At 39.6% G+C, this 17,358-nt stretch overlaps 1 protein-coding gene across 3 annotated transcripts in view; it reads left to right on the top strand.

Moving 5' to 3' along the window:
- Window positions 1-17,358, top strand: part of LRBA (LPS responsive beige-like anchor protein) — a 1,864,610-nt gene that overhangs the window by 220,742 nt on the left and 1,626,510 nt on the right. For all 3 annotated transcript variants that reach the window (XM_069242641.1, XM_069242642.1, XM_069242640.1), the window contains exons 8-11: window positions 1,280-1,399; window positions 3,768-3,914; window positions 12,238-12,435; window positions 16,605-16,738. In XM_069242641.1, coding sequence (XP_069098742.1) covers window positions 1,280-1,399; window positions 3,768-3,914; window positions 12,238-12,435; window positions 16,605-16,738 — 599 coding nt within the window. The remainder of the gene's footprint in view (window positions 1-1,279; window positions 1,400-3,767; window positions 3,915-12,237; window positions 12,436-16,604; window positions 16,739-17,358) is intronic.

Here is a 17,358-nt window from a genome sequence, read left to right as displayed (position 1 = left end):
ACAGAGGTAAGGACGCCCTGAACTTCACCCCGTTTCAGATTTGCGTGAGACCTAAATGCAGTGGGCCATCACCCTAATTGATGTATTGCGTCAGAAGTAGCTTGGATGTCATTTGTGAGGGTCCGGTTTTATTGTAGTTGTGATAGAACACCTTTGTTAAGTAAATGATTGGAATAAGAATCATTGCTGGCCATAGAGGTATGCTTAGAATCTGACTGTTTACTGTAATATGAAAAAATGTGGTAATGAAAACAAGCATATCTGGAAGAAAAAAAACGCAAGATCTCTATCTAGTTTAATCTTTTCCACCGTTTGGTTTGCTATACATACTATGGCTTAACTAGCTTTGAATCAGCTTGTGTTTTCTGATAATTAAAAATTCAATATCAATCTCACTTAGTGCCTAACCTTAATATTTATCTAGCGTCACCCAATGCACCTTGCTGATATTGTATTCTTATCCCAAAAGCATACGACGTGTACCTTTTGAACTCGCTGGAATGACCCGACCTTAATTTAGGTCTAAGTAAATAGTTTCTTTCTTCTGACTGTTCCAGAAAGAATTTTGTGTGCTCGGATACATTTTTTGGGAGCTGCAAAGCAAGTGCAAAGGCTGTGAAATTAGTCACGGGGCACTACTTTGGAGACTATAGAAGTTTGTTAACCAAATTAAAGGCTTCCAAGATTGTGGTAGAGTTCTAGTGAAACTCAAGAATTGAAAATACTTTGTGTTCCTTTATCAAGTTTAATTTGGTGCTCGTTTTATCAGATGTAGAAATAGTGCTGCTGGTATTTAAATCTTTATTACACAGATGGTGCTCATCACACGCACAGGTGCCGCAGAGTGCAGTGACCGTATCATGAAGAAATGCGCTGGATCAACAGAGAGCCGATCACCTGATTTTTTTTTTTTTTTTTTTAATGATTTTTTTTGTGTTTGAGGCATCTAAAGTTCATATACGACTCATAATTTTATGATAATGCGTACAGTGCACGTCATAAACCGTGAGCAGAGATTGTTTTTCTGTTTCCAGCTTGCTCTCTCTAAAGGCCGTGTATTTACTCAGGGAAATCGTGAGCGCTCTATATATAATAATAATGTAGACACTGCAAACACAAAGAAATGCTTCTGCTCTGAGTTGAGCGCTGCTTGGTACGGGCCCAGGAGCTATTCATTCGGTTAATCTTTCTGTTAAATGCTTGGTGTGAGAAAGATATTGTTCTGCTGTGAATAACCCTCCTAGCCAGTTGTAACAGATTGTCTTTTTACTCTTTTCAGTGGTATATGGTTTCCATTGTACACATTTACAATCGATGGAAGAACAGTGAGCTCCGGTGTTACGTGAATGGGGAACTGGCTTCATATGGAGAGATAACCTGGTTTGTCAATACAAGTGATGTAAGTATAGCCATACTGCAGGAAAGAGGTTGGTGTGACATTTGTTGCATTTTGCAGTCCGGTATAACAGTGAATAAAAGCAATCGGGATTATTGGATCCTTTTCTAGAGAGTGCATTAAAAGGCTGGTGAAATTCTTGCATGGTTTTCTCTCCAAATTATTTTCAGTAGAGTTGTACTGTTTTATTCCTATCTTCACTGGAGAAGGGATGAGGGGATAAAATGCAGATGCTCAAATTATCGTAGGGAAAATCAGTATCAATGAGCATTTGTATGATGAAAGGAGTCTTAAAATTCCCAGGCAGAGACTGGTGGTGAAGGGCAATGTTGGGGTATTCAAGGTAATGTGTATGCAACCAGCGTTTCCTATACATAGAGTAGAGCTACCCATTCATGCATAATCTCAGGTTGTGTGCTCCTTGTCACCCTGCCCCACCTTTACAAGTGTCCATCCCTTTTGAAGTATGTGAGTTAAGCTGGTCTTGGTCCATGTACAAGAGTAACGTGTCCAAAGGTGTCCAGAGCAAAAGTATTCAGAATGACTCCTATTACATAAATGGCAATCCGATACATAATAATAAACAAGAGTTGCACATTTTCCCTGCACACAACCATTTTAAATAAACTTGCAACTTATGCAAACCAGTATTTTATATATTGCATGCATTATTTGGTTAGTAAGTTTAACTTTTTCTGAACGGAGAGTGAGGCAGATGCTTAGTCTGGTCTCCTTGGCTTAATGTGTGTAATCTTCTTTAACTCATAAGCTTGTTTTCCTTTTTTTTGTTATTAGTACAGTATTAGGTATACACATTCGCATTTAACTTGTATCTCACAAGCAAATTCACTATGGGAAGCAGCAGCCTCAGGAATTTTACAAGAGAAAAATCGATACCTAATACAATTCCTTGTCTGTCATGATTAACTGAGTTCAATTCCTTACTGTGGGTTTCCAGAAAATTATTTATACGTCTTTTGGTCAGCCAGCAACATTAGTCGTCATCCTAAATTAGGAGAAATATCTGCTGTCCCTGTTTTTGAGGGATATTTAGTACATTTACTGTTACATTTTCATAGTAGCATTATTTTCAAGGTTGACACATTTTGCTTCAATATTAGCAGTAGTTGCTGTGTACATTGCAGGTGCGTGGGAGACTGTTGTGGGAACATAGATCCGATAGCCCATTTTAGTGCTTATTTTCTCATTGTTATTATTTGATTCACTGGTGATCATACATTCTGAATACATGTAAGTGGTTTCTATGCTGGATGCCTTTCCTTGGCGAGAGCAGCCCTGTACGTTTAGCCTTGATAAAAGGGCTCAAAAATCGAGTCTCATATTGGTCATCCTAATGCACAGTGCCAACCCCCCTCCAAATCGAGTCTTGGAACCTCTTCCCCATAAGCAGGATGCTGCCAAATAATTGTCTCTACTTTCCATTTACAAACTTCTAGCTCTTAGGTTACTCACCTTCATTTGCCTGAAGGGAAGTTAAGGATCTCGACATTAATGTAAAGATCAGTCCATTTCACCATGTCTTATGGGTCTACACATCTATCCCCAGCCAGTTGGGGCCACAACTTGATCATAATTTACTGTCCTTGCCATGTTAGTTTGCAGTTTAAGAGAAGAAACCTGGAGTGGGGGCGGATATGTAGGTATTCTTCAGAACATGAGACTGCTGCATAAATCTAAGGTCTTCGCATATACTATGCAAGACAGAAGTGTGCACTTCCACCCTAGCATGTGGGGAGGGGAAGCATAGGGAAATTTTAAAACAAATATATATATATATATATATATATATATATATATATATATATATATATATATATATATATATATATATATATATATATATATATATATATATATATATATATATATATATAGGAAAATCAAAAGATCACATCTGCTTTTCATAAAGCAAGTTCCTTTCTGTTTTCAGGGGTTGCCACTATATCTGATGGCTCAAACGACAGGAGCTTGGCAAATAAGTATCAGCAATTGTCTGCACTAGGTAGATGAGTGTCTGATTGTGCCACAAACCCATTTAATTTCTTGTTAGCTATCCAGCAGCCACGTTGCACCAGTTATTTAATCCAGGAGGGATATTGAGCAAACTCCAAAGGTACGTTTCACTTCTCAGGTTTTGATCTCCTTTTTCTTTGATCAAATTAAAATGCACTTTTACAATACCTAGGTCACGTGATGTAAATTTGGGAAAACCTTTTTTTCTGTTGGGCTGTTCCTTGCTTCTGTATTTACCTTGTCTTTAACATAGCAACTTTGCATCTCATTATTAAGATGTGATCGTTATTATCTCCACAAATATTGATTTTCTTTTTTCCCCATTTATTATTCCCAGACGTTTGATAAATGTTTTTTGGGGTCGTCTGAAACTGCAGATGCAAATAGAGTGTTTTGTGGCCAGATGACTGCAGTGTACCTTTTCAGTGAAGCTCTCAACGCAGCTCAAATTTTTGCTATTTACCAATTGGGCCCAGGATACAAGGTTTGTATATTGAATTAAATATTGTATTTGTGAATATGAGTTATTGCTTGTGCAATGTTTATTGTTCCTATCTGTTGTCATGCATGTTTTCTTTAAGACTATTACGTATTTTGCAAAATCCTCTCACTGATTTATTTTGCAATACTTTCCAACTAGATAGTAGCCATTAAACATAAATCGTTCAGTTGTCACCTCCACTAAAATTGTATGTCACATTGCTTCCATTAGGTTGCTTTTGCACTCAGGCAAACATTATGGGTAACTATTTCTAGTCCATCTTATTTGCCTTTTTTTTTTTATTAGCGTTTCACCTTCAGTCTGTCATGTGCATACTGTTGATGTTCATTGACTGAATCTTTAATCTGATCTCAGAAGGGTCACTAGATAAAGGAAGACAACTATGGATAAGCATATGTTGCCACTCCTGTGGGAATCCGCAAACGGCTGAACGAGCTCCAGGTCTCCAACTTGGCCTTCAGAGTAGCTTGAGACTCTGACCCAGCTCCTCAGACAAGACTCTTGCCCCCTCGCCCTGATTTTCTGAATTACACTACTGCTAAAGAATGTGTTATAAAGTCCCTTTGTGAGAGACACAAAAGGCAGTGTGGCAAGAGACAGCATTCCATATTTTCTAGCCTTTCTTACGCATACTACACCAGCAGCATGTATTTCAGTTGTATTCTTCTGTTTAGCAGAACACTCCACCTTCCTTGGGGCCATTTTTGTGTCCCTTGACAACTCTCTCAGCTCCACAATGGCTGCTCCTATATATCTTACGGGCAAAGAGGCTTGATATACTAATTATTAGTGGCTTGTGTCATCGATGAGATCTGTGCACTGCGAAGAAGGGTGCTGCACCAACTGAGTGTATAATACGACAAACAGCTTGGTAGTTGTGATGTGTTTGGTGTGCGAAGGCAATTATGTTCAAAAGCTTGAGAGATGACAGTGAACCTACGGAGTAGGTGGAATTCAAAGGGCATCAGCTATCACTGACATGGACAAAACCGTGAAGTAGCTGAAAATGAGCAGAGACAACTATATCCTGAAGAGGCTTCTCGAAGTGAGTTCTAGAGCTTCTAAGCCTCAGATCAGATATTGGAGATATTCTGATGCATCTAAATAAAACTTCATTGATGCACTCAATGTGACAACAAAAGCCAGGCATGCTGTTCTCTGTGCAAAATGATCTAACGATAGACCACTTCCTCTAGGTGACCAGAAGAGTAAAGAGAAAGTGGCGTTGGGTTTACTTCACTTCTTTTCAGATCAGTCACTGGGGAGAAGAGAAACATTTTGGATCAAATTAAAGAGGTAATTTGGTCAGGTTTGATATAAAGCCGAGGTTTTATTCTGAGCTAAGTGTATGCTTTCGGGGGGCATGACCTCTGCAGACTCAAAGTTGAAGAAAATGGTACTGTCTGAAATAGACGACTTTGAAGGGGACTCTTTTTGTTGACTGGAAGGCAGGCAGACGTTTGATAAAATCCGTAAGCTCTGCTCACATATATTTGAGGAATAGTTCAAGTTTTTATAGGAATAAAAGTGTTTTTCTGATTAGTTTCAATAACAATTCCATTGGCTGTTTCACCCTCTTTGCTGCTAAAGATATGTTCAGTTCAGTTTTTAATATTACCCCCATTATCAGACTGATCTCAGGATATCGAATTGCAAACTGTAGTCATTAGTGAGGCAGATTGAAATGCACGTATTTTGCATTAAAGATTAATAACTTAGTAGATTTCTCCTTGTTTTCACAAATTAGGTCATCACCTTCATAGTGCTTGCGTCTGTTCCCTCGACATAAGTCATGAAGGATATCTTGTTTTATTTCCAATTTTGCAGTTAAAACCAATTTTTTTCATGAACATAAAAGAGCAAACCTTGATTATCTTTGTCTTTGCACATAGGTTTCTTTTCGATAGGACTTGCCCCTCACCCCTTCCCTTCAGGCCTGCCCCCTGGCAACACCACATCATCCTTCATTACATTAGCTAAGGCACAGAGCTACATAATCTGTAGCTCTAATAACTACCCCAAAGCTTATCTCTAGTCTTGTTTGTTTGGCCTGTGTGCCACAGTGACCAACACCAGCCCAACGTTTCTTTACTTTTTGTAGATCTCCCCTCTGTACCCTATCCATGGGCCCCAATTATTTCAGTGTTGTTACGGCTCTCCCACCTAAATATTAAAATCATTCAGCCATCATGCACCAGTTCATTTACGAATGCCAGCCTTCCATTGAATGTAATGCTGGACATATCAACAATTTTGCCACCTTTCTATGTGCTGCCCTGAGTCTGAAGTAATAGAAAGATTTATTAAAACTTTTGTATAGCATTAAACAGCCCTCCTAGACATCAAAATGCTATTTGACCGGGTAAAATACAAGAACATATTTTAAACATCCTGGCTTCCAAACTCAGGTAGTGAGCATGATGCTGTGAGTGTCTGTGTTCCTTTTGTAGGAGTCCTCTATAATGAGGGTCATATTTTTCGAACATCAGTAATACATACATAGTACAATTTGTGAGGAACAATTCAAAATATTTAATTGGCAGTGCAGAGTACTAGGTAAAGTGAGACTCGCATTATATATTGACCACAAGAGGAATACCAGTTTCATAGGTGAAATAATCATTAGCGGCATCCGGATCAAGGGACCTCGCTGAATTATTTTATATGTCTGGAAGAGTGTAGATGTGATTTGGTGTGTCATTCAGTAGCGGGTTTTGTTCAAAGTGAGTCACAGGATTCTTTTTTGTATGGCCTTTTACGAAGAATGATAGGTGTTGAATCGTGAAAATGGTACTAATAGACTCTACTCTGATAAAGACAGACATGGAGTTACTGAGTTGAGGGGCTACTTGTAAGAAGGCCTGCTTCAGGGCCCTATGATTTCTATACCTCAGAAAATGCAAGTACGTTATTCCCTTGCTTCTGGACAATTGTGAATTCTCAGAGACCTTAGGTTGACATTCAGGACACTTTGACATTTTCAAGTGGACTGTTTAAAACATTATTCATTAGAATTTGTATTGGGGTCTTGTTTCAGGTGGATTCTATTGAAGAATATTTAGAATTGGTTGAGGTAATTTGTACGCCTATCCTGGCAACAAAACTTTGCAGCTGCGAGTACAATGTCTTTTCGTGGAGACCGGTTAGTATGTCATTGCCATAATCTAGTCTAAGACCAGGGCTTGTATTTCTGTCTTTAGGCTTTGCGTGGGAATAATAGTTTACATCCTCCTCAGCTTCTTCAGATTGTACTGAAATCCCTTGTATTTGGGTCTCGCCTAGAGGCTGCATTAGTTAATTTTCTGAAATAAAAACATACTAAATAAAGCACACACATTCACTCTCTCACACATGCATTCAGTCTCACATTCACACATTCACACTCACACAAACATTCACACACAAACACACATACAAACACTTGATCACAAATGCACTCGATCTCTCACACACCCACACCCTCTCTCTCTGTCTAAGCAAGCCCTCTTTAGCCTTCTGGTCTTTTCAGCTGTCATTCACTATTTTGTTTCTGTCCACCCCAACAATGGGCATTAAATCGGGCCACTTGAGCCATTGGCTCTTTTATACTGCAAGTGACTGTATTTTGCCTGATCACGTGCATATCCACCTGAAGGGAAGTGCACTTCAGTGTGAGGGCCGGAAGACTAACACTTTACTTTGCCAAGGTTCTTGCATATTTAAACAATGTCTTCGGGTTACAGTAATTCAGTGCCATCACTACATTTTCTTTGCACCAACAGGATCTATACATTCCTGTGATATGCATTAAAACTAAAAAAGGTTACCCTATCTATTCAACGTACATTTACCTGTTAGGAAGCACCTATACTGTTACATAACATTTATATGTGATAGTGACTTTTTTGTATTTTAATTTAAAACCTTTATACAAGCATGTTGTGGCTGTGTTCGGGCAGGAGCAGACTTTCTTTTGTCTTATTTTTATGGCATGTGTTTGCAAAAATAAATATAAATCAAAACTAACCATCACTCCAGCTTACCAAGGCTAGACCTTTGGGCTTTGCGATTTCTTGTTCATTTGTTCGTCAAGATGGAGCCTGTTGTTTACATTTAAACCTAATGGTTTTGTTTCTTTAGCCACTGGGGTGGGATCCCAAAGCTCTTGAGGCAAGTAATCCAGCTCATAGCCTGGAATTTATCCTAGATTGACAAAAATAGTTGGAAATACTCAATTTTGAAGGGCATAAGACTAAATGTATTGTTATCCAGGCATTCATTCTCCCAAGACAGTTTTTGGTGAAAGGCACTTTAACCAAGTTTATTGTGAGATAATGCTGAGCTTCATCAACCTAGAATGTTAGTTAATTCCAATGTCATGAAGGAGTTCCCCAGTGTTTCCATGCACAGGTTGAATAATATAGGAGGAAGCTTATCCATGTGGTGTGGAGACAAGTGGTCATTGCTTATATCTATTTTCATTTTTCTGCTTGTTGAGAGAAGAGACTACTGTTGCACTGTATTTTTAATTTATGTTGCAACAAGAATGTTAACAACAATGGTGTCAAATGAGATCTGAAAGAAGTTGAGCGCTTCAAGCAATCAAATGATGATTTAAAAATGATTCACCAAGCAAAATGGATCTGCAAGTTAAGTTTCCATTGTCCTGAGACGGTTTTAGCATTGGTCTCTTAGAGGTCTACCTCATGGAGGCCAGATCTGTTACTGAGAAGTTTGAGAATCATGCATAAGATTGTATTTCCACACAAGTCTCTTGTAATCATCATTGGCACTGTTAATGCTACTTGGCTCGGTCCCACATTGTGGAGGTTTGAATGGATTATATCAACTTTAAAATTCCCTGAATTTTTTAAACTACTTCTTGAGTAAGAGAGACTGCTGCCATTTTGTGTGGTTACCTCCTTCTACAATCTTCTTTTTGTGCACCTTTTAAGGCATACGTAGCTTTCTTTCCATCTTTCATGTGTTTTGGCTTCTGGCCTAACTGAGGCTCGTCTAGGTCCATAACATTTCAATGCTCCTCATGTTCAAGGCCATCCATGTTCTTGCCACAAATTCAAAAGAAATTCTAATGAGCCCCCTTGGATATTGTGGAACCTTCATCTGTGACTCATAACACCTTGAGGTACTGAGGTTGAAAGTCATTTTCTATGTAGGATGTGTATGGGTATGATTTTCTGCTGGAATTGGAATGTAAAGTAGACTTGAATTAATGCATTGTTTTACGACAAAATATATAAGGTGGGATTTGTATCTAGACAGGTGCTAAGGAGCTCTGCCAGGCTACTGTCTTTAAAATAACAAATGGTCTTCATCTACTGGGCTGCAGGTACTTCAGGCTGGGAGCTTTTTTATAAGAAGTTGGCCAAAACTCTCTTAATCAGTCAGAGCTGTGAACATGTAATTGTTCAAAATCTTTTCATCTTAGCGCCTATCTTGGTTATTAGCAATACAATCAATGTTTAAGCTTTGCCTTGATGTTTATCAACTTAGCCTAGAAATTTACCTCTGTGTTCCAGTTCCTTTCATTTTTTTTTCAAGTAGCTCGTAAGCTCAATTGTTGTTACCTATGTTGGTCTTGCCTTGGTGATGTTGAATCTTACCTAGTTCTTATGCTGGTGGAAGTTGTTTTTAGCTCGCCTTGTAACCTGCATGTATTGGTGGTAAAGGCAGCTTGCCTGCTGTAGTTAGCCTTTGCAGAGTGCAAACGTTTTTCATCACTTGTGTAGAGAAATGTAAACTATAACTAATGGAGTATTGGAGCAAATCTACTAAATGGGCCAAATGACTGGAAATTGAGATAGGACGCTATGTTTGTCAGATATTTTTGCAAAAACTTTAAACATAACTATGTGAGGGATTTAAGTAGACCTGGTTCCGCCTCTCTCCACGACTTAGACCTGAGGATAGTGAAAAACTGAATTTGAAACAGATCCCTATCTCAGCTTTATATTGATATCTTTTACTAGGAAAACCCTGATCAATTATTCAATAAATGTATCTCAACAATGACTATCTGTAGTTTTTTAAAACAGCGATTATGTACTGTGAACGGGTTCATCTTTAGGTGTCTGTGCAAGCTCAAGTTGTGTGTGGGTGTTTACAACAAACCACTATGGAGAGCTGTGGAGCTGAAGGCAGTGTGAGGCATTCTCAGCACCAGCCAGTGTCCAGAAAACGTGCTCATCCAGTCATTTTCCCCTCTGAAGAATGCACAGAACAGTGGTGACATGCTCCAGTTGTAATTGTGAGTATGTGCAAAAGAATGCGAAGGAGGCACATAGTTGTTATAACATTGACAGGAGGTCAAAGAAAAAAAAATTATTGAATATGTGTGGAAGGAATGGTGAAGTGAGGTTAAGTGAAGGCGAGAGTAAAAAGAGAGTGCAGAAGAGTGAAGGGTTGAGGTTTGAAATATGCTGATGGAGGATTTCAGAAAGATGGGGGAAAAGGGTGTAAACCTCTTACAGAGGCTGCAAAGGAAAGTGGCGTGAAGGGGAGAACAGAAGTGATTGCAACACTGAAGCCTACTATCCCTTCCACAGACCTTAGTAATGTTTAATTCACAGTCTCCTATTTTCAGATTTGAGATATTTTCAATTCTAATTTGTCACAGTAGTATCAGTGTTACTCTTTTATCTTATACTGATAACAGTCAATGACAAAGCCGAAAGTTCTGGCTTGTTTTAGGTGCATGTCCGTTATTGTGTGATGTGTCTGGATGAAATAACAGAAATCTCAAAGGGAGGATTTTAAGCCATGCCCTTAATTACATAGGCCATGCCTTTTGCAAATGATTCATGGTTACACTTCTTTGGCCACACCCCTTTTATAGGACTCCCGCCTAACGCACACACCCAGCCCCACTTTTCTCATCACACTTAGAGCTCTGCCGCTGGTGTACTTATCTCTTGGAATGAGAGGAAGCTTTTTTGCTTGTTGTGGCATCATAATAAGGAAGAGTTAAATGATATTTACCTTGAATACTTCCATTGGTTTGGACACTGAATGTTAGTTTTTTAAGGTAACTGGAATTATTTTTCTATGGAAATTTGGAAGACAAGAAACAAAAATGGTAATGCTTCCAATAGCTTATCTTTTTATTTTAACTTTTAGCTAAACTGTTTTGAGAGGCAGGTTTTCTGCAAGCAAATTTAGTGATAAGGATACCAGATTAACCTTGTGTGTTTCCTATTGTATTCTCATTTCACTTCCACATGGTTGGTCTTATTTTCTGTAATTGAAGGAGGCAACTTGGTAGTGGTGTTCTTTGGATGCGAGAGGAGGCATGTTTTCATCAAGTTTGCACTAATAATTTGCCAAAAACAAGAAAGATAAGTCTGTTTAAATAATTAACTAACAGACTGCTGCTTTGCAAAACCCTTCATTTGTGTCTCAGAGTAACTAAGCTAGTCTCTAAGATTGTTTAATATTTGCTCTTTACTGATGACTGCATATTTTATTTTGATTTACCTCTTTTACTGTCGCTTTCAAATAACTTGTAGTTAGTCTGCTTTTGCAAGTGAAACTTTTCTGGGTTCACATGCTGTGCATTATTCCACCATCTAGTGGTTGGGTCTGGATTTTCTACTATTCCTTTAAACCTTTTAGTCGGTCTTCTCTCATACTTTATTTGTTTGTAGTTGTCGACGGACCCAACACTTGGTGTCCTTTGTGACGCCGTTGCACTTCCTTGTCTCTGCCCCAGTTTGCCATCTTCAGATTCTTTTTTTCCGCCTTTGGGTCTGGATGTTTTCGAGGAGATGTCTTCAATGGGATAAGGAATTTCAAAGAATTGCACAAAATTGTGGAGAAAAGTTGAAGAGTAGAAGAATACTGAAAGAAAACAGTTCAGTGTAACGAAATCATTTGAAGTACAAGATAATAATAATAGACTTCAAACCCCACTGTTACATTGCTTATTTAAATTGCTAAACACCTACTTATAATCCCTAGATCCCAAGCATACTGTGAGAACCACTGCTTCTCAGCACCCAATACGTAGCTGGATCAAATTGTGTGTGCAAATTTAAATCACTTTTGGGGAGCTCTAAACGACCAGACTGTTGCAAAATATGTAAATCTGCACTTCTTTACTGGTAAGTGATTCATAGTGCCTTAGCCTCTTATTTTCAAAGGCATTAGTCAGTGGGCCAGTTTTTACATGGATGAGTCAAAGTGCTTAGAAAAGATATATTTAGAAGTCCGATATTGGATGTAAGCATTAATAAATCTAGATGTCAAATAGTATATTTTGTAGCCACGTTATCAATGGCTGTGTATTTTGTTTGATCTGTGTTTGCAGGGCACGTTTAAATTCAAGGCCGAAAGTGATCTTTTCCTTGCTGAACATCACAAACAGTTGCTTTACGATGGCAAGCTCGCTGGTGCCATTGCATTTACCTACAACCCAAGAGCTACAGATGCCCAGCTCTGCCTGGAGTCCTCGCCGAAGGATAATTCCTCAATCTTTGTTCACTCACCACATGCCCTTATGCTGCAGGTACAGTACTCCAACAGTTATGTGATGTAACCAAGTATAATTGATATTTGGCTGATTTATTGTGAAATGACATGCACGTTATTAAATGCTAGTGCTCAACAGACAACCCTATGTGTTTTTTTTTTTTTTACACCTTTTCTTTAATTAGACTTCGTTTGTCTAGTCTGCCCATTCAAGGAAAGGTTTTTTCTATGCTCTCATTTGCCTGAGCTTTGAAAAGGTTTTGTGGTGCTCATTCTATGCAAAGACATTTCCTCGGCCAGTCTTTACATGCGTCTCTCTCATCCTAAGGGATAGCACTGTGACCCATAGAGCGTAACATGATTGATCTTGCCTAGACTCGGATGCCCTCAAATGATAATAGCTCTAGTCTCTTAAATTTTCTTTATTTCTACCACACACTATATGAGCGGAATTATTAATTACAAGAATGATTGCAATTACAGAAAGACTTCTGTAAAGTATCTGTGGGTGATGTTGAATGGTCAAAGGATCTAATTTACTGTATTGTGACTTTGGACCACTTTTAAAAAAAAAAAGCTTTTTATTCATGTCTAAGATAGTTTCAATTAGTATATAAGTTCGGTAGCAGAACTAGTCCGGGACTCAGCCTTGATACAGTCAGTATAAACCAAACAGACATTATCGCAAAGGTACATAAATTAGCTAGCAACAAGCTTGGCCTGTAAGGCAGTCAAAGAAACATGTGGACACTGGATGACCTACATGCAGTGCTTAATTTGTGCTTATTGTTTCCGGTGCTGAGCACCGGCCCTTATTTTTGAGGGCCGGGGCTTATTCTTCTGCCTCAAGCATTTGCTGCGAGCAAAAGACACATGGGAAGGACGGAGGAAGAGAAAAAAGAAAAAGCGTCACAATGGGAGAAAGCAGAAAGCTGCTAGATTGAGCTGATGGTGCAGAAAGTGTCTTTAAATGGATTGAAGAGGCCCGAGATGGCTTCAGGGTTACGCGATCTCAGTATTCCGTGTTCGCACATTTAAATGCTGCAACTCCGTGTTTAGGAGGAGGGCTTTGGGCACTGGCACCATTTTATTTACAAATTACGCACTGCCTACATGTATCCATGGCCAACAGGATATGTAGTGATGCAGGATGGCAGGCAGACCAAAGAGACCCCGTAATGACTGAATCATTCATATCTTTGCAATAAAGGAAAAAAGATTCTGTGTTTTCAAGAACAAAAGGATTCCGTTAACAACAACTACAACAGGAGCCCGTACCTGCAATTCCCCTCCCTCTCCCACCCCAGCTCGCCCCGTCCATCCAGGTGCCCAGCGCCACAGCAACAAGCCTGGAAATAAGTGTGACTCCCCTGGATCGTGAAAGAGAATGAAGCTGGGCGAGCTTCAGTGGCCTGGCAATACCAGTACAATAATCTTTGAACAATTGCTCTTTTCATGCATGTTGTCCCCTCTGTAGATTTCAGTTAGACAGTCCTGTTAGTCCTATTGTCTAATGAATGCGGTGTAAACTCTCGGCATGTTCCCAGGTCTACGATTCTGTCTCATACTAGGAGGGGGTCTGACTGGTATTGATTCCCTTCCATCCTGTATTTGCTTGACGATAATCATGGGCTCTAGTAATTTAGTGAGACTCGCCTGAGCCCATTTAACACATTTAGGTAGCCTCAGTCATCCACTTTATGCCTATCTAGCTTCAGAGCTCCCCCGTGGAGGTGAAGGCCCATTCATTCACAATGGCAAGTTGAATAGCCCAGTAGTGATTGTTGAATGTGAGGGAGCACAGAGATTATCTCATACATGTTTCTACACAGTGTTTTCGGTGAAATATTGGGTGGGCCTCCATCAAGAGCAGTGGCAGTTGACTTTTGAAAGAAATCCCTAGATATTCAGAACAGGAATTTCTGTAGTACACAAATAAACCACAGGACTATAGTTATTTTAAATAATACTGCCCTCCCCAGGAAGAATAGGGGGGAGTCTTCGCCTGTGAAGTTCACTTGGTCCAAGTTGCTTTCTTATAAACTACCTAAATTTGTGTTTCGGTGTCTGCGAGGGCAGGTAAGGAGCGGATATGGCAATCAGTTATTTGGAAGACATAGAACTGACTTTGTCCAGTGGATTCCGAAACCAGAGCGCATGCCATATACCCTAAGATTTAAAACATCTTGTCAGTGGTGCTCTCAGTGTCAGTCACATAAAGAATTATGATCTGAAGGGTATGGGGACAGTCTGTCATACCACCACACTACCTGAATCGCCAGGCAAAAGGGTCCCTCCTACCAAGAAGATAAAGCAGTCTACTGATAGAGCTGACCGTAGCGGGTAGGAGGGGCAGCCTTGAGTCCGACCTCTATTGAAGTGGAAAAGCTGTGAGTGAAACCCATTCACCGAACCTCACCTGCAGTTCAGTATAGAATAACCTGATCCAGTTCAGTCATTGCAGGACAAAGCCTGTTTCTTCCAAGGCACTAATCATTAAGGACCATCCAAAAAAAAAAGGAGTGCCTTTTCAGCATCCAGGGATAGTTACACACTCATAGTTTTAGAACGTAATCCAGACAATTGTGGAGATCATCCTTGTCGATCTTTCAGACATAAACCCAAATGGATCTGGTTGCTTAAGTCCATCATAACCCTTTAGACACTATTGACCAAGATTTTTGTCCCATTGTTTGACTGGGAAATTGGCCAGTACAAGGTATTTCTATCCTTTGGTATTCCACCTTTATTTATGAGGGAAGTCTAGCTGTCCTCAAGCCTGTCGGTAAGTATTGTTCCTTCTTCACTGCCTCGGGCGTATTCAAAGTCTGTTAAGTCATCAGGTGGTTGGCTGTTTAAACATTTCCTCTGGTAATACTTTTGGCCCCAATACTATCCCCTCGATCCGTTTGGATAGTGCTATACTAACTTCACATTATGTTATCTCTTCCTCCAGCCCAGTGTAACAAGGGTGAATCCCCGTATGAGTTGCTCAGTCTCATCCATTGTTACATCTGCAGAGGTATCGTACAATATCTGACGGTGCTAAGGGAAGCCTTTTCCGATTCACCTAATACTCGGTTCCTAGTCATGTCTTTAATTTCCTTCCCCCACCTATTCTTTTCCTCTCTTCTGCTGAGCAGTGTGATTAATTTGCCTGCCATGAATGATAAGGGAATCAAAGGTAGAAATGGAAACTTGGAATTGTATGCAGTGGAGATTAATCGGCCATAGGGGTTTTGTGGTACATCTAATTGATGCTGTATGACCACATAGTAATCTTCAGAACACCAAGATGGTAAGAACCGGAGCGAGAGGACCCGGACCGGTAGATAAAGAGCACCGGGAGATGAATGAAACTCTTCAGACTTCTAGCTTCTAAAGTACAACGTGCTTTGATGTACACTTAACAGCAGCGGGTGTCAAGTAAATGACAATCTTCTACTGTTCACCATCGTATAAATAACTCTGAGGTTGTTAAAATAGCAAATGGTGAAATGGGTAATGGTGACTTGAGAATGCTCCCATTTCAAAGTGTATGTCAAGACGATAAAAAAAATGTGTTCTTTCTGGAAAAGATGCTACACAAAGGCAGAGATAGCATGTAGATTCGGACGAAGAGGAAACAGAAGAAAACCATGTGCGAGGGAAGATTCGTAACAGGAGAGACTAATCCACATTGGCAAAGGCATCCGATAGACTTCATCAGTTGACAGCCAGAGTAGAACTAGCGGGAAAGCAAAGGGAATAGGGGAAAGTCCAAGGAGCAGGCAAGCTACTACACCAAAACTGCACCTGGGGCTAGAAGAGCCAGTAGATGTATAGCCTGCCAAGTTTGACGTTGATAGGAAAAATAAGCTCAATAAACATTTCTAAATAGCATCCTGAGGCCTCTATTTGTTTTAAAAGTATTTATTGGGAAATGATTTCACTTACTTGTCCATGTGCATTTTTCTTGATGAAAATCAGTCTTTTTCAAGAAACCTATTTTTGTACTTTACTTTAGTGAGAAAAACAATAACTTTAGGCATGTTTGTCAATAAATAAACGAAAAAAATGATTATCTTCTATACTTAAATGTTCTATTTCTCTACCACAAAGAGTTCTGAACCATGCCGACACTGCCTTGCCTTATATAGATATCACTCTAGAAGTAGATGTTTGTGTTTGTGTAAAACCGAGTTAATTGGGTTTTTTTCTGAGCAGGACGTGAGGGCCGTTTTAACACACTCGATCCAGAGTGCTATGCATTCCATTGGGGGTGTTCAGGTGCTTTTCCCTCTCTTTGCCCAGCTGGACTTCAAACAATATGCATCTGACCAAGTCGACACAACCGTGTGGTGAGTAGATGTGGGATCCTGAAGGATGGGCACTAATGTGGGCCATGTGTAATAATAACAGGTACACGCCTAATGAATACGGTGTAAACTCACGGCATGTTCTTGTCTTAGTGTTAGAACAATGATTCATCAATTTAATTGAGAGAATAGCACTTTTAAAAGTACTAAAATACTTTTATATCATGCTTGTTGGGGCGTTTAGCAAATGGTTTATGGCCATCAATCATATGTATATTGCTTATTTGGTAAACATTTTCCTCAATTTAATGCAAGCAATGCATCCATGTACACATATTATGCATGAATACTGCTTTTCAGCGTTTTCTCACAGAAATATATTTTTTGGGCCTGGATACGTGGAACACAGTGAATTAATTTTCATGCTGAAGTGCTTAAGCCTGTCCGTACAGCTCTTAAGCAGGAGCATAGTTCCTAAAAGCTCTTTAAATTTTAAGGTTATAGCCATCTTTCTGGGCCTGCTCGGCCATCCAAAAAATGTGCCAAGTAAGCTGTTTGGTACCTAGAAGTGCAAAGTCCAAAGCCTCTGCCCCTCCCAACTGCTAAGCCGTCATTCATAAGGTAGATTTCTCCTACATTTCCCACTACCCATCCATCTCACA

This window comes from Pleurodeles waltl, chromosome 1_2 (assembly GCF_031143425.1).
Source record: "Pleurodeles waltl isolate 20211129_DDA chromosome 1_2, aPleWal1.hap1.20221129, whole genome shotgun sequence".
In the NCBI taxonomy this organism is placed as follows: Eukaryota; Metazoa; Chordata; class Amphibia; order Caudata; family Salamandridae; genus Pleurodeles; species Pleurodeles waltl.
The sequence above is the reverse complement of the archived record's forward strand: the minus strand, read 5'-3'. Positions and strand labels throughout refer to the sequence as shown.